This window comes from Hippopotamus amphibius, chromosome 3, assembly GCF_030028045.1.
Source record: "Hippopotamus amphibius kiboko isolate mHipAmp2 chromosome 3, mHipAmp2.hap2, whole genome shotgun sequence".
In the NCBI taxonomy this organism is placed as follows: domain Eukaryota; kingdom Metazoa; phylum Chordata; class Mammalia; order Artiodactyla; family Hippopotamidae; genus Hippopotamus; species Hippopotamus amphibius.
Window position 1 is genome coordinate 131,129,835 of NC_080188.1, and position 22,733 is coordinate 131,152,567.

The 22,733-nt window shown below is 54.7% G+C and overlaps 1 protein-coding gene across 7 annotated transcripts in view; it reads left to right on the forward strand.

The window, feature by feature from the left end:
• Positions 1-13,354, forward strand: part of NAP1L4 (nucleosome assembly protein 1 like 4) — a 49,639-nt gene extending 36,285 nt beyond the window's left edge. For 6 of the 7 annotated variants that reach the window (XM_057726049.1, XM_057726050.1, XM_057726052.1 and 3 more), the window contains 6 exons: positions 948-1,093; positions 3,293-3,315; positions 3,737-3,856; positions 6,519-6,548; positions 6,966-7,022; positions 12,278-13,354. In XM_057726049.1, the coding sequence (XP_057582032.1) occupies positions 948-1,093; positions 3,293-3,315; positions 3,737-3,856; positions 6,519-6,548; positions 6,966-7,022; positions 12,278-12,316 (415 nt within the window). In that variant the 3' untranslated portion in view covers positions 12,317-13,354. Of the gene's footprint in view, positions 1-947; positions 1,094-3,292; positions 3,316-3,736; positions 3,857-6,518; positions 6,549-6,965; positions 7,023-8,767; positions 8,806-12,277 lie in introns of all 7 variants that reach the window. The other variant, XM_057726055.1, reaches the window with a different exon arrangement.
• The last annotated feature ends 9,379 nt before the right edge of the window (positions 13,355-22,733 follow it).

A 22,733-nucleotide genomic window follows, 5' to 3' on the forward strand; every position in this document is an offset into this window, starting at 1 on the left:
GTTTCCTTGTTTTAATGAGGGCCTTGGGATCTCCAGTCCCCGTAAGTGAAGCCGTGATCATTGAACCAGTAAACTCCTCTCAGTGGGTATTTGTTGAGTGGATGAGTGAGTACAGGGCAGCGCTGGCACCAGCAGGGCACTGTGGGTGTGCTTGGCCTCGTGACCAGCACCTTGGTGACTGCAGTCTGTGGACCACCAAGGGAAGTGGCTTAGAGTTCATTCCTCTATGGTTGATTTGGGAAATTGTTTTATTCTTGATTGAAGCAGTTATCCTTATTCACTGAACCAAGTCCTTATCCTGAGGAATCTTCCTGTATGAATAATATAGAACTTTATTATAAAAATCCTGCTGAACTCGAATGGCCAGAATAATTGGAAAGATCGTTTCTCAGGGCCAGGCCATCGGGTGAGAAGGCCTGCCTTTCCAGGCGTGTTCTTGAGCAGACGCTGTTCAGATACTGCCGGGGCTTGCCTGTTGGTCCAAGGTGATTCAGAGTTCCGTCCCCGCTGGGGCCCGCTCGGCGCACCTGGAGCCCGTGTGTCTTGCACTGGTCATCAGTGTTTGCAGCGGCCACCTGTTTGCTTTCTGCAACTCGTCCCACTTGCTTAGTTAGGTTTCTTGAGAATTCGGGTGCCTGAGTGGGTGGCTTCCTGTGTGCTGTGGGTCTGTAAAGGCGCAGCAGGTGGTAAGCTCTTGACTGGGCGTGGTCACAGGAAGAATGCTGCAGGACCCGCACAAAACATCTGGTGGTGAAGCTGTGCAGCCAGGAGCTGCCACGCGGACAGCCTGTACTGGCCTTCGCGCAAGCTCACGGTGTGCCGAGCGCTTGCTTGCAGGGTGTTACGTTTTCGAGTTAAGCACAGAGCTGTGATTTGCTTGCTGGGTAACATGTGACCAGTTATTTCTCATGGCGTGTGTGCACGTGACCACGATCTTGTCCCTATAGGTGTACCATTGACTGGAAGAAAGGAAAAAATGTAACGGTCAAAACCATCAAGAAAAAGCAGAAACATAAGGGCCGAGGCACTGTCAGAACAATCACCAAACAAGTCCCCAATGATTCCTTTTTCAACTTCTTCAATCCTCTGAAAGGTGAGTGGGCTGGGTTGTGACCCTTGGTAATGTACTTAGATAGAATGGCTGTTAACGTCAGGAAATGGGTCCTGGTCCTCTGGCCCACGTTGGCGGAGGTGTGCTGTGCCAGCTGCGGCTGTGCGGGCGGGTCTGCAGGCACCCATCCTGGTGGGAGGGTGAGCAGAGGCAGCCCTTAGGGCTGCAGACTTGCCCTGGGTGGAGGCGGGCAGCAGGGCTGCTTTGCTCACGCGCACATAGCTGGCACAGCATCTACCTGCCCCCCTTTCTCAGATTGGTTTCTGGTTTTTTCTGTGAGCCTTGGTGTGGAGCACAGGGGGTTTAGGAGTTTATATCTTGTGGCAAACACAGACTTAGGGCAGAATCACAGCATGGAAGCCACCCCCCACCCCCCCAAACATCTCAAAAGCAAAGATGGAACTGGTAAAGGTTAGTAAAGGATGAGCCGCTAGTTTTAAGAGTAAAATTACTTGGAAGTCTTCACATAATTTCCTAATCCTGAGAATTCGAAGGCCTGACCCGCTGGCAGTGTTAAAATATGGATATGAGGGGAAAACACTTTTCTCATTTTCTGTGAACAAAAAACAGTTGGAAATACAGAACTACTGGCCCTGCTCGGGGTGACCGGTGGCCCTTTAGGTTGTCTGTCAGGCCTGCAGGGAGGTTTCTCCTGTCCTGACCCTCCTGCCTCATTGTCAAGCTGCCTGCCACCATTCAGCCCACTGTTCTCACCATTGTGGCTGTTGTCTGCACTTTGTCTTTGAACCTGGAAGATGCCAGTGTGTATTCATTTGGGGGATGAGAACAGCCATAAATGTAGTTTTGTCTTGTTTTTTTTAAGATTTACTTAATTATCTTATTTATTGGCTGTGTTGGGTCTTTGCTGCTGCGCACAGGCCTTCTCTAGTTGTGGTGAGCAGGGGCTACTCTTCATTGTGGTGTGTGGGCTTCTCATTGTGGTGGCTTCTCTTGTTGGGCACAGGCTCTAGGCACACGGGCTTCAGTAGTTGCAGCACGTGGGCTCAGTAGTTGTGGCTCGTAGGCTTAGTTGCTCTGTAGCACGTGACAGTGGGGGAGTGCTGGAAAAAAAATCAAAATTGATGAAATGCTTTTTGAAACAAAGGAAACATAAGATGGCTAGTCCAGGACCCTCTTTGGCTTTAATCCTACAAAACTGGTCCAGACATCAAGTGAGGAAGTCCTGTGCTGACTTCTGCCCCCGAGGCCAGAGTCCCCAAATGTGCATCTTTTTGGCACACGGGCTTAGTTGCTCCACGGCATGTGGGATCTTCCTGGAGCAGGGATCGAACTCATGTCCTCCGCATTGGCGGGCAGACTCCCAACCACTGCGCCACCTAGGAAGCCCCCAAATGTGCATCTTAAACAGCAAGTGGGGTACCAGGCAGAGGAGCCTCGACTCCCAGTGAACGTCAGGGATTTGAATCATTCGATCGCGTGAGCATCACTGGGCTTCACAGAGTGTGGTTTTAAGTCTGTGTTTAAGTCTGTGTTTTCTTGGTTCCGTGTTGGGCTGTAGTTCGGCACCAAGGTCTGTAGGGCTGTGGGTGTTAACCGAATCTCAGCTCCCCTTTAGTGTGGAGCGAGGACCGCTGCCTTGGGCGTCCGTGAGTTACGTCACCCTGCCCAAGGGCGATCTCTGCAGGAGGAACAGTTCAACACTATTCTCTCCTTCCTCCTTTGCAAACAAGCAGAAGTACAGTTTCGACCTAGCTGAGGTGCAGTGCTTGTCACACAGGACTTACAGGGCTTAAAGAACTTCCTCTTACTCTACTGAATAATTACATGTAGTTTTGTAGGACACGAGTTAAAACTCCACTTAAAACACAAATGCACTGAAAGGCCACAGTCTGGGCACCCGGTGCCCCTCTCCATCTGTTGATACTTTAAACTTCTGTAAGTTCTCTTCTGAAAGTGGCCTTCTGCAGCCGGGCCTGTGAGCATCCCTGGGTACCAGCCCCTGGCACTTGATTGGGGGTGGGGGAGGGAAGGGGGCCTGGCGGAGCTGGGGCCAGCTTCAGCCTGCAGCAGGCAGGGGTGGGGGGGCAGCCATGGGGAGGCGGAACGCTCAGGAAGTTTCTAGTGAAATGTTCCGTATTATCTGGCAGCTGAGCTCCTGTGTGGGCTTTAAAAAGGTTTTGGTTGTTGATGTAACACAGATGTGTTCTGTCTCTTTTCTAGCATCAGGGGATGGAGAATCACTGGTAAGATCTGTGTCATGATCAGAAAAGCACATTGTCTTGCTGTTTAACGTCTTTATTTCCTTAATAGTTTGCTACTTTCATTTTAATCTGTTCCTACTGCCTAAAAACCAGGGATGAATTTGTATTCACCGTGGGGTGGGACAGAAGCGCGTGCTCCGTGGGTGGACTTGAGGGGCAGGGCTGTGCTTCCGTCCCGCCCCCTCACGTATGGGGGCTCACAGAACCCCTCTGGGCCCTACGCTCTCCTCCCTTTCCTGCCATTGGGCTGGAACGGTCCCTGTGACCTCGTAGACAGCTGTCACCCAGCAATGCTGGCCCTGGCTGCTTTTAAGCCAAGTCACCAGAGCAGGGGGCAAGGTGTGGGTGAGGGAGTGTGATGTTTACCCCATCAAAACAAGTTAACACTTAGCTTTCCCCTCAGGATGAAGACTCCGAATTCACGTTAGCCTCCGACTTTGAAATCGGGCACTTCTTCCGTGAGCGGATCGTGCCACGTGCCGTGCTCTACTTCACGGGGGAGGCCATAGAGGACGATGACAACGTAGGTGGCCTGGGGGGCCTCCAGGATCAGGGCAGGCCTAGGTGCTAGCTTGGGAAGCCCAGCCAAGATGCTCATGACATCCTCCACCGTGTCCACAGCCACCACTCTGAAGTTTACAGGAGATGAACTGGGCAGGGAGGTGGCAGAGGTGGGAGGAGTGGGTCTGTCTGAGGTGTCTCCAAACAGAGCACCAGGCGCCCATGTAGGTCCGTCTAGTGACTCGTTGCAGAATGTCCTCTTAAGACCCAGGGGTGTGCTGCTGCATGCAAGGTCCATGGCTGTGGGTGACATTTAAATGTGAGGAAGCTCCCATTCGCCAAGTGATGGCCAGCAGAGCCGCGTTGTGCCAGCACGTGGCGTGTCTTCCCCAAAGAAGTAGGACCCCACGCTCCACAGAAAAATGGGCCGGTTGTGCACCCGCCTTCCCCTCCACTTGACGGAATGGGCCCTCCCACAGTCAGAGCTTGGGAGCAGGGTCCCTGAGCGCAGCCTGGCCAGCTGCCCCCCGGCTGTCAGCTGAAATGGTTCTCCATCATGACTGAGGCCAGGGTGCCGCAAGCACCTTGGTGTGCGGGGATGAAGTTGTGTCCTGTAGCGGGTTCTCGAGAGTGTATTTAGACGCTCTTTGCCCCCTTGGGTTTAGTGCTCCGAGGTTCCATTCTGGTGAGGCCTGTGGGGGCTGCTGGCCGGGCAGCGGGAGCCAGGCAGGTCTGTGCTGCTTGGTGCCCTCCTGTGTGCTGCAGGTGCGGCGCGGTGGGAATAGGCCAGCCTGGGGTGTGTTGGCTGCATCATCTGACACTAGTGAGCTTAAGTGCCGTCTGTCCATCCCCAGGCCGGGAGGTGCTTATGGGGGTCTGGGAACACGGACACACACAACACAGCACGTTTTGGGCTCATCTTTTGCACTCAGGTAGTTGCTCAGACTTAAGTTTTAGGAAATGCTGGTTATACAACAAATTCTGGACCAGTGCTGTCCAGTAGCACCTTCTGTGACGAGGGGGCTGTCCTCCGCTCCGTCCGCTGCAGCAGGGCTAGCACCATGTGACGCTGGGAGGTTTAAGGTGCAGCTGTTGGCAACTGGGGAACCAAAGGTTTGGATTTGATCTAATTTGACTAGAAAAGATCTAGTGGCTACACACACTGGGAACCTCATCTCTAGTCCATGGTCTCCGAACTTTTTTGATCATACACCCATCAGTTTAAAAACTTAAATATGCAGCGTGTATATATTGATTTACTTACAGTATATGCAGCATAGCTCCTCCTGGCGAGCAGTGCAGCGTGTTTGCCTGTAACAGCCGTGTCCGTATGTGTTGCTACGCCTTTGGTGCAGGTACTGCGGGTGCACAGTGTGGTCCAGGGGCTCGTGTTAGCCTGTGTGCGCTGGGGCCCTAGTTCTGCTGGTTCCCGCTTGTGAACCAGGGTTGATGGTAATCACTCCAGCTGCTCATCAGGCCCCGGGCAGAGGAAGCTTGGTGGTGTTGGGACAGAGATGAGTGCACCGATGGCAGACACGCTAGGGACTCTGCGGACACTGGACGTCATCGTGGAGTGGAGTGGACGGAGGAGTCCTGGTTCTGTCTTCCACACTCGTGTGGCTCACCTCGCTTGTCCCACAGGCTGCACACCCCACTTTGGAGCCTCTGCTCTCCCCGACTGTGGGATGCCCGCACAGAGCTCTTTCCAGAGACGGGGCCAGGGTGAAGTGATGGACTTAGAACCTCAGAACATCAGCGCTTGAGCCTGTGTGAGGCTGGTCCAGTGTGACCTGAAGTGCTGCACGAGAGTCTTGTTGGCTGCAAGACACTGAAGGGTCTTCCTTGTCAGAGGCTGCTTAGGACTCTTGGAAGGGAAAGTGCCAAGACATGGTCAGAGCCCATCCTGACAGCTGCTCGGAGCCAGGAGGGTGTGCAGACTGGACCCGGTGTTTGAGGCGGGTCTTTGTTCTTCCAAGTTCCCTTTGAGTTGGGGGGGAGGGAGGGGCGGCAAGAAGAAAGGTTTATAAGAAAAAGCCTGCTGAATCTTCATATGCTGTGTCAGTGCAGCCACCAGTGACAGGTGTGTTTAGTTTGGTTTTGCTTTTGATAGCAGCCTAATGTTTGGGGCTTGGACAAGAGCCTGATCAGCAGTGTGTTTGGACACGAGATTGGGTCAGGACATTCATTCAGCTACAGTGCTGGAGTTTCTCCCATGCACACTTTTTCTGACTTATTTTAAAGATTAAACACCAAGGTTTTATTACATTTCTAAGTACAGATTAAAGATTTCCTCTCATCTGAGGTATAAATGACATGGAAAGTCCTGTAGGTAATAAAACTGATCCTGGTTTGCTTAGATCAGCCAGTTTCCCTGTTTCCCAGTGCACACCCAAGCTGCCCATCTCCTTCCTATGCCCCATCCTCATCCACAGTCTTTGTTTTGAGTGGTTTTCAGATACCTGGTATCCTATTAATCCAGCAGGATTTGGGAGCAAGTGGCCTCACAGTTCTGGCCCTGGCCTGGAGCAGAGGTGCTTGCAGCAGACTGGCCTCTACTCACAGGTCGGGCCACTTCCCACTGTCCTTAGGCCTGACCACAGTGGGCGCTTCACAGGGGCTGTGTCTGGGTCAGGTTGCTACCATGCTTTTTATAAAACCTGAAAACCTGTTTCCTTTCCTTTCAGTTTGAAGAAGGTGAGGAAGGAGAAGAGGAGGTAAGACATGGCTTACGTGAGACATCATTCCCCGAGGTTGCTTTAGGCCACCTCTGCTTGAGTGGACGGAGGTTATCGAGTCAGTGGGCCAAGTCGGTGGGAAGCTGCCTTTGAGACTTTTAGCCTTGTTGGACACTATGAAGACACGGCAGATGGGTGGCAGTGTCCAGTTTGACCCTGCAATTGGCTTATGAAATGTATCTCAGAAAATAACCATTTACCAAACAAAATTCACTTTTTCAGCAATATGGTTATTTCAGGGTTGTCTGTGAGAACAAAAGGGGATTTACTCAAGTGTGGCTAGTAATGATTGTAAATAATTTCTCCTCAATCAAAGCATTGCTTTATTCGTGGCTGGTGAATCTGCAAGAACTTAAGTCCTGCCCGTTCACCTAGTTCTCGCTCCTCTTAATGCAGGAATTAGAAGGTGACGAGGAGGGAGAAGACGAGGACGATGCCGAGATTAACCCCAAGGTTAGTCGTGTGGGGCCTTCCGCACCTGCGAGCTTCCCCGTGTTGGGGCAGCGGTGTTATGAACTTGCACGAGGAACTGTGCAGACACCTGACGCCACGAGTGTTAAGTGTGAACACTAAGCTGCTCTGTGGCGCGTTCTCACGCTGCATTCTATTACGTAAGCTTTTTCGGTAGAGCAACGTTACGTTCCAGGGCTTTACTTCCTTTCAGATAATGACTTAACTGACAACGTGAATAGACTTTTTTGTTTGTGTGTTTATTTTTGGAAAAGGTATGGAGACGGGATGGGGTGGGGAAGGCTTGTTTTGCTCATGATAGAATAATGGAGTTGTAGGCATAACTTTACAATTGTGGGGGGGAGGATACTCAAAACATATGTCTTGATAGCTCAGGTAATTTGAAATAAACTAGGAAGCTTTCTGAAAAACAAAAATCAACAGATTAGGGTGAGTGGGCCACCCCGTGACTTTTACCCACAAGTCTGAGTTTCTGCTGTGGTCTCAGATGTGCTCACATCAAGGGACTTGCCCCTCGACACATGCAGTGAACACAGAGCTGTTGTAATGCTGTCCTAAAGCTGTCCTGGGAGTTACTCTCGTTTGTTCACGTGAAATGTATATCTCACCTGCCTCTTAGGACTAGACGTGTCACGGGCTGTCACAGTACTAACATTACTTGGCGTTGTAGACTCTCTTTCTCCTTCAGTAGATGTTGTTCGTTTGTTTGTTTCCCCCGTTTTTGCCCGAAATGGACCCTGTGCACTAAGCTGCCTGTGTGTAACTGGGTCCAATCCCTTTATAGCACCCGGTGTCCCTATAAGTGCATGCTCACAGCGGTCGTTGCTTCTGGGGAACGATGCGAGGTGGGTTTAAGTCCACCGTGTGCTGTAGATACTGCTCTAGGAGTGGGCAGGACACGTTCATCTGCAAAGCCAGCCTGTTCGTCAGGGCGTCGCCGTGTGGATGGTGCCCCTGTACTCAGTTCCTGGGCCGTGAGCCCAGGGCCCTGCCTTGGGTGGATGGCCCTTTGCTGTCAGGTAGCAGAACCGTGCCATGCCCGGTCCCAGGTGTGTGTATCTGCTGTTCTTTGGCACTCGGGGGCGCTAACACACATGTTCATGGGGGGGTTTCCAGCGTAGAGACGGCTGGTTGCCGTGCCCACGGCCGGACTTGAGGGCCCTCTCTCTGGCCGCTCGTCTCACTGGCAGTTGCTGCTCTGTCCCCCAGTTCTCGTTGTCTCCTCCTGTGGTCCTTCCTCCTCTCACCCCGTGCCAAACCTCTGTTTCCTTACGTCTGGGTTTTCTAGAAGGACGTTCTCACCAAGTGATCACAGATAACTTCACAGAAAGTAGAGACTTGTCAGTACTAACCCTCCTGAAGCCTTCAGTCTGTCGTGTTGTTTGGGAGTGGGTGAGAGGTCCCTGAGGAGGGCACCGCGGTCAGCCCCCTGCAGGCGGAATGCCCAAGTCTTGTCCTCTGGGGTCGTAATGTGACACTTCTGCTCCTCCATGTGCACCTCCTCAGAGGGCTCTGTCACGTCACAGGCTGTACAGGAGAAGGAAGGTAGGGAAGGACCGTTGGGCATTAGAGGTACAGAACTAGGTGTTGAGGTTTCCCATCTCAGGGTTGATATTTTTGCAGCCCTTTTGTATCATGAGAAATTGTGGCTCTTTCCTCCTGTATAATTTTGTGCATTTCATTTCTTTCATGCTGACAGTTCCTTTCAATTTTTTTTCCCCATTTAGGTGTAATTTTTGTCTGTTAATCATACATGCGTTTCTAGGTAAGGAGGAATTCCATTCATTCCTAACTTCCAAACTTCTGATCTGTGCTTTGTAACAATGCCATGTTGGGACTCGGTGGCGTGTCCGGCACACTCAGCACATGCTGGGCTGGACAAGGGCATTCTGCAGAGCAGTGTTTTTGTGCAGGTGTTTGTCGTGTGTGCTTTTAAAACCAACTGACAGAAACCACATCTGGTTCCTACTTGCTGAGCCCAGTGTTTGTAAAAGAGATGTAACTGGTGTGGCATCTTTGTTGACGTCGGGGCTGCCCCACCCTGGAAGACGACAGAACAAGAGGGCCCTGGGGCCAGGCTGCACAGGACCCCCAGCCCTGCTGGCCTCAGCAGGATGGGATCAGCCTCCCACTGTGATGTTTCTTGATGTGTATCTGTGGATTGTTTATACTTTTTAAATTCAGGTGCTGTGCAGACCAGTAGATAGTGAAGGGGTAACTTTAACGTGCCAGAATTTCCTACCTCGAAAGCTGTTGGCCCCACTCTCACGGGAGCGTTAGTGAGCACTGCTGAGGTTGCTGGGGAGAGCGTGCCGCTCGGATAAGAGAAGAACTGGTTGTAGGTTCCAGTGAACGTCACAAGTCTCCTGGGAGCGCCGCCCTGTCCCCTCTGGGGGGGTCATTGGTCCTTGTAGCTCTGCCCCAGTCATGAGGCCCCTTTCTCGTACGACACTTGACTTTTGTGGGACAAGGGAGGAAGGTGCCAACAGCAGAGCCTGGGAGAAGCCAGGGCGGCGGGGGCAGCGTCTAGGAGACAGCAGGGCTCTCCAAGTTGAGGTGAGCAGTGTGGGGAGCGGCCTTGGGAGAGCAGGGCTGTGTCTCCGCACTGCAGAGCCATGGTCCGGGGGTCTTTCTGCATCACTGTCCTGTCTCACTTGGGTGGGCTGCCTTTCTTAGAAAACTAACAGGCAGGTGGGCAGACTTGGGCTAAAGGAAGCATTTTAATTAGATGAAGTGAATATACACCTGGAATCTTTTCTCTTTTAAAGGGTCAGATCTGATCATTTAAAATTGTATCTGCTTGCTCTTGATTCCTGCTGCCCCGTGTCTGAAGAGTGTGTCGGCCAGGCTGGTTCGGCCTGAAGCCCCAGTGCCCCCCACCCTGCCAGTGACCGCGAAGTGTCCATAAATGGTCCAGCCTGTACCTCTGGGCAAGAAGGACTCTTTGCTGGCAGAACCACAGCTGTGCCGTCGCGCCTCTGTCGTCAGGGGTCCCCTGCTCCTGTGGAGGAGGCTGTGTCCTGGGCCGTCAGGCAGGCTCTTGGGACTCGGGCTGCCAGCCCTATAGGCTATGGGGGTGGGGGTGAGTTTGTCCTCGACCCGTCTTGGGGCAGTTGTCAGCTGTGAAAGCCCTTCTTTTAAATGCCCCCACCCCACGCCCCCCGACAGGGAGGGTGTTGACTATTATTTTGTGCCTTTGAAACAACGACTCCTGTCCCTCGATGACCAGCAGTGTGACTGACCGGGCTTCTGACAGCTTCGTGACATGAGGCAGAGGGTGCCGCGGGTTTAGTGCAGGGTGGTTTTGGTTTCTGTCACAGGCCCATACCATGGGTGTCTCCTTGATAAAGTTCACATGCACGACTCCAGGCGTCTGTGTTAGTGCTGCAGCCTGGGAGTCATACCTGTGTGGATGCTGGCCCCAAGGTAGGGGTGCCGCCGGCGGCCCAGCCTTCCCCAACCTGGTGAGTCCCCTCTTCTGCCTCCCCTCTAAACATGAGGTCCCCACCCTCGTGACATCCCATCCTGGTCTTGGTTTTGGCAAGGACCCATTCTCTCCAACAGTCTTCAGCACCTGAGTAAAGAGTTTGTTTGAAACAAATAGATGCATTCTCCTGGTTAAAGATAGATACGGTACCACTGAGATAGCGCATTGTAAATTGTGCGCTGCTCTATATACGTGGCACGTGTGACCAGTGTATGTATTTACCTAGAAAGATGTAGCATGGCAAGTCTCCCGTCCTGTGCCACCTGCCTGGCCCCGCCATCCCAGCCCTACCACCCACGACACACTCCCAATCCCTCAGCTTCAGCTTCTCTAACCTACTTCCTTTCTGCAAATCCAGTTGTGGAAATACACACACTTCTTCCCTCATCCACAGAAGGCTGCCCCAGCCCCTGCCAGCACATCCCAGGCCTGGAGCACCTCTGCCCCTCCCCAGCGAGTCTGGGGCCAGCATCTGATCCCCTTGGCCACTAATCTGGTCCGCCTCCAGGTCGCCCCTTGAGATGACAGAGTTTGAGTTGGGTCTCTTGTGACTAGGATTTCTGGTTGGGGTATTTGTTTTGGTGCCCAGGCTCTTCGGCAGTGTTTCTGGTGAGCATGTGATGGGCAGGTGTGTTGGTCCAGTGCTGGCCGAGCCCCGGGCCAGACCCGGAAGTCCCAGCTTGTCCCCGAGCTGTTGCGTGTGCAAACAAGCAGCTCAGCCCCGGGCCCACAGAACCATCCTGGTGTCTTGTCTTTACGAAGCCTTTACACGTACTCTTTTTCATCCCTTAAATGTGGCTTCCCTGAGAAGGAACTGTGTTCAGCCTGTTCTGTGCAGGGTGTCGTGCAGGGTGTCAGTTATGCTGTCCCAGGTGTTTCTTCTCAGCTGTGGTGCAGGCTGTCCTTAGACTCTGGGCACGTCAGGTTACATTCAGAGTCATTTGTCGTCTTCGCAGCTGAAAGTCGTGGGTTGCTGATGGGTGAACTCACTTGCTCGGGAGTGTTAGTAAATCGTCACCTGCCTCTTGGGCTGTTGTTGGCCTCCACACAGGATTCATGGGGTTGCTGACTGGGTTTACATGGTGTGAGGTACACCCGTTAGATGACGTTGAAGTGAGTCTGCTCCTCGGGCAGGGAATGGTCTCCCGCTCGTGCCTTCTCTGGAAGGAGAGGATTCCCACTGGGGTTGCTCCTGGGAGGACTGGCCTGTCTGTGCAGCTCTTCGTGGCCTCTCGTCCTCTGTCAGGGAGCTGAGGACTGCTCCCCAGGGCAGGAGAGGCTGTGCTCCCGGGAGCATCACGGCCCAGCCCGGGGTCAGATGTGCTGCTGTGGGGGGGGGGGGGGGGGGGGCGGCTTGTTCACCTGTTCCCCGCGGGGGGTGGGAGAGGGTGGGGGTAGGGGGAGCCGGCGCTGCCCCAGAGCTGAGGTGCCTGCCTGCTTTGGGAGGTGGGTGCTGCTGCTGCAAGTTTAATTTAATTACTCTGCCACCGAGGCCCTCCCTCACCCGAGACCCTCCTGCTGAGAATTGGAATGTCTTTAAACAAAAAGCGGCAGCCCAGCTGTGACCTTGTTTCTGGGAAGCTAGCTTATTTTTTGTTACTATTTTAAAGTGTATTTGTAGTAACCATGTTTTCCATAAGAATGAAGAATGAATGAAACACTCGGAGTCTGTGTTTTCGTTGTTGGTTGGACTTGCCTGGTTGACAGAATTGCTCTTTTCTCTACAAGTCTTGTTCTCTCTCATTGACAGAAGGAACCCAGCCAGCCCTCGGAATGCAAGCAGCAGTGAGGCGCGCGGACAGTGCTCACACCTAACCTGTTTTCAAGTGCATGGTTTTCACTTTAACTTCTCCTTTTACTTTATTATTTTGCTTAACCTGTACAGTGGCGACTCAGATGCGTTTCAGAAATAGGAGGTTTAATCCCAGCACACTCTACGGCCTCACGCGCCACTTGGTGGACCCACCTAGCCCTGCCTTGGGGAGGGCCCCGCGATCGCATGGTGGGGGGGATCACTCGATGCTGGGGCACGTGCCTGGGCTGTGATTCCAGGGCATCTAGAACCAGTTTACCCCTCCCTGCAACGGGCAGGATTCCTGTTTCATTAGAAGAAACCCACACGCAGTTTCCAGTTGTCTCGGGAGAGCAGTTGGGGTAGGCACCGCTTCTCACACTGTTCCTCCTTTGGTCTTATTTTCCTCGGGGCTGGGGTGGGGGTTGGGGCGCCCACTGACCCTGAGGCACAAGCTTTTGTGGTTCATCTCGTATTTATTTATCTTTCACGCTTGTGAAGGCTTGGGGCGCGAGCTGTCGCTTTTCCTTCGAGTTTCTGAGACCGTGCGGGGACCAGAGACCTGGGTGCCCTGAGCAGGAGGTGGTGGTTGGGCCCCTCTGGGGTGCGGCCCACGTGGAAGAAGCCTCTCCTCCCACCGGCCGTGGGCAGGAGCTGGTTCTCAGGACGCAGGACCACGCTTGGCGTTGAGGACGGGGGTGGGGCTGTGGGCAGAGTCAGGGTTTGCCAGGCTGTGCGGGGAGGGACTCTGGCGGGGAGGTACGGCTTCCCCACGTAGTGTGTAGAGGTCTTGCTTTCTCGGTAGCTCCCACTTCTCGGCCCCGCATTCATCTTGTCTTAAAGCCCTGGGTTCCGAGCAGCCTGTTCTTGGCTGGCGTGTGGGTGTGGAGTGTGTGACCTCTGGCCCGGGGGTGTCCACGCAGTGGCCAGGCTGTAGAGTGCTCAGCCTTACTTATGATACGTTTGTAACTGAATACAGTGTTTTCAATTTGTACAGAATAGTTAGAATATTCTATTAAAGTTGTGAACCATGAACCCAGTGCTGTGTCTTCCTTGGGGGCTGGCACGGTGGGTCGGGGCACTTGGGTGGGTGGGGCTCGCGCATGGGGTTGCACAGCCTCCTGGACCGGGCCTCTGGAGCCCTGGGTGTGGGCAGATCCAGGACTTCCGGGCTCCCAGTTTTCCATAGTGCCTTTTTTTTTTTTAAGTGTACAATTTGATTTTTTTTTTTTTTTTTATTAGGAATGCACATATGGCCCGTTTTGCTTTTGAGGCTTTGAACGCCCATCTTGAGTTAGGACTGCAGGCCCACTTCCCTGTCGGGTGGGTCTGGGGGCTCTGGATGGGCTCTTTACTGCCTCGAGAAAGCATTTGCTCCTGCCCCGCAGAGTCTTTACTCAGAGGGTTACGGGGCTGGGCCTTGTCAATGAGGTTGCAGGAGGGACACTTCCTGGGCCAGGGTCGCGTTGCATTTTGTCTTCTCACAGTTTCCTTCATAAGAGGGAGAGCTCCTACCAGAAACCTGTGCTGCCCAGGCTCCTGCTCCAGTTCCTGGTCTGGGATCTGCCCTTGGTGTGGCCGCTCTGCCCAAAAGAAACAGATGCCCGGAGGAGGCAGGTAGGGGGCTACCCGTTCTACAGGCCGCACAGGAGCCAGTGTCCAGCTCGCCCGGTGCGGAGCTGGCTTCTCCTGGGAGTGGCCAGAAGGGACAGAGCACTGGTGGCTGCAGGAGGGGGCAGGAAGGGCCAAGCAAGGCTGAGAAAGAACCATGCTGCCCGGGTGTCCGAGACGACTGTGGAGCCAGAGCACTGTCCGTTCCTGAAGGACCCAGGCGGCCAGGTTTCAGGCTCTCCAGAGGTGGGTGGGGGTGAGCCTCGCCTGGGCCGCCGAGAACAGGCAGGGGTGCCTCGCTCCCGCCGACACGGAACAAAAACCCCATCCTCGGAGGGTGCTCAGGTGTCTGCATACCTCCACCCCGTCCCCTTCGGGGCCCCCTCCCCCACATCCAGGGGAGTTGCCAGCACTGCTGACCCTGGGCGCTCAGGGTGACCACATATAGGACGCAGAGTGGACAGGTACCTATAGGATCAGAAATGGTCCCACACAGTGACATGCTCAGGTTACTTGCAGAAGGTGGGGAGAGACAGTTTAGTGCTGAGAGCACCTGATCGCACTGGCGGCCTGGCCCTCTCCGACTGTCACCAACTCAAAGCAGTGGCTCCTCCCATAGGCGCAGGGAGGATGCTGGGCACGGCAGGTGAGAGGCTGGCTGTCTTCTCCCGGGTTGGTTGGCAGCAGCGAGGCTTTGGCAGGTGGTGTGACGAGAGCTGAGGAGGCAGTTAAGGCCTCCCTCCAGTAGTCTGTGCGGCTTCGGGAGAGGAGGTGCACGTTATCTGTGTGGATGGCCTGTGCTGCTGCGGTTTGAAGTGGCCAGAGGGTGGGGCCAGCCCCTCTCTCACCTCCCCTGAGACACAGTGGGTCAGGTCCTGCGCCCTGGGACTTGCCTGGCCATCCAGTGGTTAAGAATCTGCCTTCCAATGCAGGGGACGCCAGTTAGATCCCTGGTCTGGGAACTAAGATCCCACATGTTGTGGGGCAACTGAGCCCACACGCCACAACTAGAGAGCCCTTGTGCTGCAACTGCAGAGCCCACCCGTACTGGAGCCCGCACCACAGCTAGGACCTGAAACAGCCAATAAATAAATATTTTTTAAAAAAAAAGGTCCCACGCCCACAGTGGCCACAAAGGATGGGGGCGCCTGCCCACTGATGGGGAACGTTCTCTGGGATGTGTCAAAAGGAGCAGAGCATGTGGTGAGCGCACCTGTGCGTGCATGTGCACCTGCGTGAGCGTACCTGTGCATGGGTGACCGTGACCAGTCATCACATTTGGAGACTCTGAGCTAAAAGGAAGCTGGACGGAGGGGCTGCGTGCCTGGGGGGGGGAATCAGACTTTGATGGACCCCTTTCTGCATTCTCTGTGGGAAAGTATGTGACATAGTGACCAGGCAGAGGTTTTCCATCAGACCGGGATAAATGAGGGCAAAGGGAGGGATGTTGAGACTGTTCCGATCGTGGCACGGGTTTTTATTTCCCCCGTGGGGAAAGAAGGGTGGGCAAGGGTGCCTTGCTTGCCCGGGGTGCTGGGGCTGTGCCCTCCCTGTCCGTGCACTGTGGCTCTGACCCCATGGTCACGTCCCCTTCCTGTTGGGCCCTCCAGCACTTCGAAGGGCCCTGCCTGTCTCCCCTGGCTGCTCAGAGGCCACAGGGCTTGGTCAGTCCTCGCCACATGTGCAGGGAGGTCACGGAGTGTCCAGTTGGTTTGCCCGGAGCAGCCTGCCTGGGGGCATTGGGAGGGTGGCGCTCCTGGTGGCCTGGTCCAGGGTGGCCGGCCTCCCTGGAAGCTGCAGCTTCCTGGGGCCCAGGCTGCCATCACCACGAGACCCCCAGCACTGCCCGCCTGCTGAGTCCTCGGCCTCTGTCCCCACCGAGCCCCTGGACTGCCGCGAGCTGGGGAGAGGTCTGCTGGCCAGGCTTCCCCGGCCCTGCTTTGGGGTCCCCCGTGGGCCCGGCCTTCACGATGCTCCAGAGGGGCTCCCTCCCTTCCCGTGGCCTCTGCCGCCCCTGCCCTTCCCTCTCCCTGAGGTACTCTCCCCAGGCCACCCTCGTTCGGTCAAGGCCACTGGGGCCTGGTTCTTCGATGCCTATCCTTCAGGGCCTGGGTCTCGTCTGTCACACACGCTCAAAATCAAGGGACTGACTCCAGGCCCAGCTGCCGTCCTGAGTGCCCTCTGCCAGCCTCGGCTCCCCAACTTCTGGGGTGCACATGGTCCTGTGTCCAGGCCTCGGGGAGCAGTAGCCCCCCCAGCTAAAGGTGGGGTGACAGCCGTGGCCGTGCACCCCACGGAGAACGAACCTTGGCCACAGGAGCCACCTGAGCGGGGCCTGGGCAGCCTATGTTCGTGTCTTCCAAACTTTCCAGACCACACAGTGACCGCGGCTGTCTGGGGCAGGCCTGGCTGCCAGCTAGTCAGACTCAGCAGAGTCCCTCACATGGGGACGTTTGGTTGTATGTGTGTAAATTATACTTCAGCGAAGCGGGTTTTTCAAAACCCCACAAATTGGGGTGATTCCACTTAACTCTGGTTTTCCCCTTTAGGGGTTGGGGGTTGTGGCACACAGGGCCTGGTGTTGCGACAAGGCTTCCCGGGCCCCTGCCCCTGCCCCAGCCTGGCAGCCAGCCCCACTTTGTAGGAGTCAAGTGGACCCCCTTCTAGGGCCCAGCAGTCCCCCCAGGCCTGAGGGCTCCCTCCTTTCAGTCGAGGCCGTCGTGGGCCAGGCTGACTCAGCCTGGTGGCTCCTGCTCCCTGAGCACTTCTGCCGTGGTGTGGGGGTCCCACCAAGCCTTGCTCCAGAGGTGGGCACCTTGGCTGGGTGGAGCATTTGGGCTCAGCTGGGCCTGTCTTGGTAGCACTGCTGACCTCTGACCTGCCCTCTGCTCAGACTGTCTCCTCCCCACCCCCATGCCCCTTCTCCTTGCCTCTGAGTGCCCAGCGGGCCGGGCAACGCCGGGTGGGCTGCAGAGGCCCAGTGGGAGAGGGGCCACCTGCAGCTGCGCCCTCCTGCAGCCAGACAAGCCCCTGGTTGGAGCAGCCACGTCTGGACTTCGGCCCCTGCCTCCAAGCCCTTCTGAGCAGCTTCCTTCCTTCCTTCCTTCCAGCCCCAAGGGCAAAGGGCAGAGCCACGTAGGGGGTGGGGGAGCCCATGACCCCAGGCCCAGGAGTCGCTGGCAGGCAGGGGCTCCTAACAGCAGGAGCTCCAGGACCACACCCCACACCCCCGCCCCCTGGCCCTGGCTGAGCTTTCGGTCCTTCTGAACTCGGTGGGATTCTCCAGGCACCTCGTCTGCCTGGGACCCTCCTCACAGCCCCTTAGCCTCAGAGCCTGGGAGCCTCTGTCCGTGGATTCCTGCCAGGCGCTGACCCTGGAGACCCCCTTCAGCCCTGCCTCCTCAGGCCGCCGGGATGGTGAGGCCTGGACACACCCCGAGACCGAGTCTCGTTAGTCTGCTTGGGAGGCGCCCCTGCCTGCCCCTGAGCCAGCCGGGCCCCACGGGCGGTGGCCGGATGTGACTTTCTGTGACAACTGGACAGGCCTGGCCTGGCCTGGCCCAGCCGGGCTCCGGGCTCGCAAGGTCTGTGGACCTTGCCCAGGCCCAGGAGCACAGGGGCAGCAGACCCCACAGACACACCCTCTGGGGGCTCCTTCTGCTTGGGCCGGAGGCTCTCCAGGGCTTCTCCAGAAGTCTGGGGGCGTCCACCAAGCCTCAGTCTCCCGGGTCTCAGCTTCTGCATCTGGGGTGTGAGAAGAACCATCACCCACCACCCTGGCGATGTGGGAGAGGAAGCCCGGTGCGCGAGGCCAGAGCTCCTGCCCAGACCCCGGGCATGGGCAGCACTGCCCCCGCCCCCGCCCCAGTGCCTGCCGGCTGGGAGCCCTCAGCCTAGGTGAGCCTAGAGCGTGCGTCTGGAGGACGGGGGATGCTGAGGGAGAGGCAGGCTCCGAGGAGCAGGGGCTGGGCCAGCATAGTCTGGCCTTGGCCCCCATTTTCGGCAGGGGTCTGGAAGGTCCGAGCAGAGCTCCCTGAGCTGCCCTCCCAGGGACCAGGACCCTGACCTCCTGAGGACCGCGTCCCCTAGACTGCGACCCTCTGTGATCTGGACAAGCCTCTTTCCCGGCTCTGCAGTGAAAGTGGGGGAGGGGAACTGTGAGAGGTACCCCCAGGCCCCTTGGGGTCCCCTCAGAGGGCAGAGCTGAGGGGCTCCAAGAAGGATGGGAGGAGACGGGGGACCCTGAGGAAGGGGCTGAGCTGGGGTCCTTGTTCCAAGCCACCAAGTATGTGGTCATCTGTCACAATAGCCTCAGGACACTCGTGCAGATGGCCACAGGCAGCCAGGCCAGAGGCTAGGACAACAGGGCATGAAGGTGGGGACAGGGCAGGTGGTGGCAGAGAAAGGGGAGGGTGGACAGGAAACAGGGAAGGGGGTGCCAGGCCTCTGGCCTTCCAGGTGGGAGACTTGAGAGCACACTGTTTAGACCATGAGATGCCTGGGGTGGTCCACAGAGGGGCCTGGGAACCCTGGGCCAGGACACCCAGCCCCTCAGCATCTCATGGGTGGGGGGGCCAAGATGGGGCTAGTGGATGGCAGGGGCCACACGCAGAGACCAGCCCCAAGACTGTGGTGCCCAGTGAGAGGCTGATGGTCCACAGAAAGCACAGAGTCTCCACCCAGAGGAGGGGCCGAGGGGACCCCTTGGCCAGGTCCCGCCCCACTGTGTTCCCCTATCAGCTTCCTGCTCAGGCAGCTCAGGCCCCTCTGAATATCCCAAACCTGCTCCCCTCACTGCTGGCTCCTCTCCTGGCCAGGAAGTACTTCCATCTGGATTTCCAGACGTCTGAGGAGCTCCGTCTCCTTGTCCATACCTGGGGAAAGCCAGGCGATGTGGAGAACTCCTACTCATCCTTGAAAACCCAGCTCCAAAGTCACCGGTGGTCCCTGGGAAGCCTGGACCTCACCAACCATGGCCAGCTAATAACTCCATCACTCTTGTCGGGCGCTCATTTGCCACCAGACTCTGCTGCAAGCCCAGGGTGGGGGGAGAAGCAGTGGGCGGGGAGGGGGGGCAAGGGGGGCGGAGCAGGCTCGGCACCAGACTCCCTGGGGGCTGTATCAGTGTCCTGGGGCAGAGGTAACAAATGGCCACAAACTGGGTGGCTTAAAACAAACAGAAACTACACGTTAACGGTTCTGGAGACCGGAAGTCCAAAACCAAGGTGTCCAGGTGCCACACTCCCTCCAAAGGCTCCAGGGGAGGGTCCTCCTGCCCCTTCCAGCTTTTGGGGCTCCAGGCACCTCTGTCTGTCGCCACATGGCCCGTGCCCTCTTCTCCCGGGTCTCTGATGAGGACACGTGCACTGGCGCTCAGGCTCCTGGATAATCTGGGGGCGCCCCCTCCACTCAAGGCCCTGAATGTAACTGCATCTTTTGCCATATAAGGTCATCACCTCCATCCCTCTCCAGAACGCTCCATCCTCCCAAACTGACACTCTGTCCCCATTAAACGCTCACTCCCCCACCCCAGCCCCTGGCCCCCACCCTCCTACTTCCTGTCTCCACGAATGACCACTCTGGGGACCTCAGATGAGTAAGATCCTATTCTTATACTGGATAAGGTCACGTTCACAGGTTCTAGGATAAAGACACGGACACATATTTTGGGGGGGCCACCGTCACCCCCTACAAGCATTTCAGACAGACACAAGCATGTGAAGCAGGAAGACGGCAGAGAAGTGCCTGCAGAGACCAGACCTCAGGCCACAATTGGTAAAATGTAGATATATAAATACAGAGTGTCCATCGTTGGGCCAGCAGTGGGGAAATGGGCACCCTGACTGTCTGGTGGGGTGTAAGTTGGTTGGCAGGTGATTGTGTCAGTTGTCACACGTTTAACCCAGCGATTCACATCCCACCAACTGTGCTGACGAAATGTCGCACATGTGGGTACGGTCAGAGGTACCAGACACTCGGCAACATTGCTCACGAGAGCTGCAGCCTGAGGCCCAGCACAGCAGGTGATTAGATGGCAGAGTGGCCGGTGGAAGGGAGGTGGACTCATGGGGGATGCCCACGATGGAGAAGAAAACAAGACATGTCTCCTTTTCTATCAAGCAGATTGAAAACAAGCTCATGTCTGTGCAGATGTGAGTATTCACATTTTCTAAGTTGTGGTAAAATACACATATCAAGTTACCATCTTCACCGTTTCTAGGTGTGCAGCTCAGCAGCATTAAGTCCATTCACAATATTGTACACCCATCCCCACCATCCCTCTCCAGAACTTTCCATCTTCCCAAAGTGACGCTCCATCCGCATTAAACACTCACTCCCCATCCCCTCCCCCAGCTCCTGGCCCCACCGTCTACTTTCTGTCTCTGTGGACTTGACTTCCCCAGGGACCTCATGTGAGTGGGATCCTACGGTATTTGTCCTCTGTGTCTGGCTTATTTCACTGAGCATCATGTCCCCAAGGCTCGTCGATGTCACCTGTGTCAGGATTTCCTTCCTTTTTAGGGCTAATGTTGCTTCGTGTGCGTGGACCATGTCTTGTGTGTCCATTCATCCACGGATGGGCCCAAAGTCTCTGCTTTCACTTCTTTTGGGGACAGGCCCAGAAGTGGAATTGCTGGATAACATGATGATGCTATTTTTTAAAAATAAATTTATTTATTGGCTGCGTTGGGTCTTCATTGCTACACACGGGCTTTCTCTAGTTGTGGTAAGCAGGGACTACTCTTCATTGTGTGAGGGCTTCTCACTGCGGTGGCCTCACTTGTTGCGGAGCACGGGCTCTGGGCTCGTGGGCTTCAGTAGTTGTGGCACGTGGGCTCAATAGTTGTGGCTCACGGGCTTAGTTGCTCCACAGCATGTGGGATCTTCTCGGACCAGGGCTTGAACCCATGTCCCCTGCATTGGCAGCTGAATTCTTAACCACTGCACCACCTAGGAAGTCCTCTTTCGGTTTTTAAGTAAAAATAAAAGACACATTTTTCATTTTCACCAAGAACTTTATTTTGTTCAATAAATTCACTGTTTTGTTCCACTACCTTCTGCCATTTTTCAGACAACTTCATAGTTCCACCTTCCCAAAACTTCTTATCTTTTTGGGCAAAGAACTGTTCCAGGTGCCTGTTACCGGTCTTCCAGGGAATTGAAATTTTTTTCCATTAAGAGAATTTTGTAAAGACCGAAGTAAGTGGAAATCTGAAGGTGCAACATCTGGTGAATAAGGCGGATGAATCAGCACTTCCCAGCCAGGCTGTCACAGTTTTTGCCTGGTCACCAAAGAAATATGCGGTCTTGCGTCATCCTGATGGAAGGTTATGCATTTTCTGTTGACTAACTCTGGACGCTTTTCATCGAGTGCTGCTTTCAGTTGGTCTGACTGGGAGCAGTACTTGGAAATAACCGTTTGGTTTTCCAGAAGGAGCTCATAATAGAGGACTCCCTTCCAATCCCACCACATACACAGCATCACCTTCTTTGGAGGAAGACCGGCCTTTGGTGTGGTTGGTGGTGGTTCATTTCGCTTGCCCCACGATCTCTTCCGTTCCACATTATTGTACAGGATCCACTTTTCATCGGCTGTCACAGTTTGTTTTAAAAATGGAACGTTTTCATTACGTTTCAATAGAGAATCACATGCGGAAATATGGTCAAGAAGGTTTATTTTCGCTTATGTGGAACCCAAACATCAAAGCGACTCACATGACGAAGCTGGTGCAAATGATTTTCGCCACTTGATTTGGATATTTTGAGTATGTCGGCCATCTCCTGCATGATATAATGTCGATAGTTCTCAGTTAATGTCTTGATTTGATCGCTGTCAACTTCAGCTGCTCTGCCCGACCGCAGAGCATTGTCCAGTGAGAAATCTCTAGCGTGAAACTTAACAAACCACCCTTCACCCATCCCATCAGTCACAGCATCTTCCCCATACACTGCACAAATCTTTTTGTGTGTTTCAGTTGCGTTTTAACCTTTGTTAAATAATAAAGCATAATATGCTGAAAATGTTGCTTCTTTTTCATCTTTGCTATTAAAATGCCTATACACAAATTCACCAATGTTGATAATTTTTTTTAAATGCTCACTGATTCGACAGCTGTCACAACATAATCTAACAAAATTGTTTCAAGCGAAGCTAAAGACAACTAAATGCTACTAGAGCCATCTTATGGAAAAGACCAAACGAACATTTTGGCCAACCCAATAAAAAGGATCAAAGATCATTCACTGCATCGAGAGTGGGTCTGGGGTGGGGTTGTGAGAGTGGAGCGCTCAGAACTTTGAAATCATTTCAGCTGTTTTTTACTTTTTATGTCAACAATTGGTAACTATTTTGGTAAATTTTTAAAGTGCTCGTAGTAAAGAATTTGATTAAGATACACGTGACAGGGACTTCCCTGGTGGTCCAGTGGTTAGGACTGCGCTTCCACTCCAGGGGGCATGGGTTCAATCCCTGGTCAGGGAACTAAGATCCTGCATGCTGTGCAGCACGGCCAATAAATAAATAAATAAAATACACATGACCAAACAAAAGAAAAAAGAAAAATATATACATGACAGGGTTCCCATCCCAGACCTGCCGCATGGCACCCTGGGGTCTGGTGGGCGGGAGCAAGATGTCCTATCTGTCCTGTCATGACGCTGCCCTGACAGCTGCGAGGTCCCGAGCACCGTCCAGAGGGTCCGGCCATGCCTTACCCACTTGCTCTCCCCCCTTTCCTGCATTTTGTTCATACATTCATCTGAGATTCCAGAAAGGTCCCTGTCCCCATGAACCAGGCCCTGG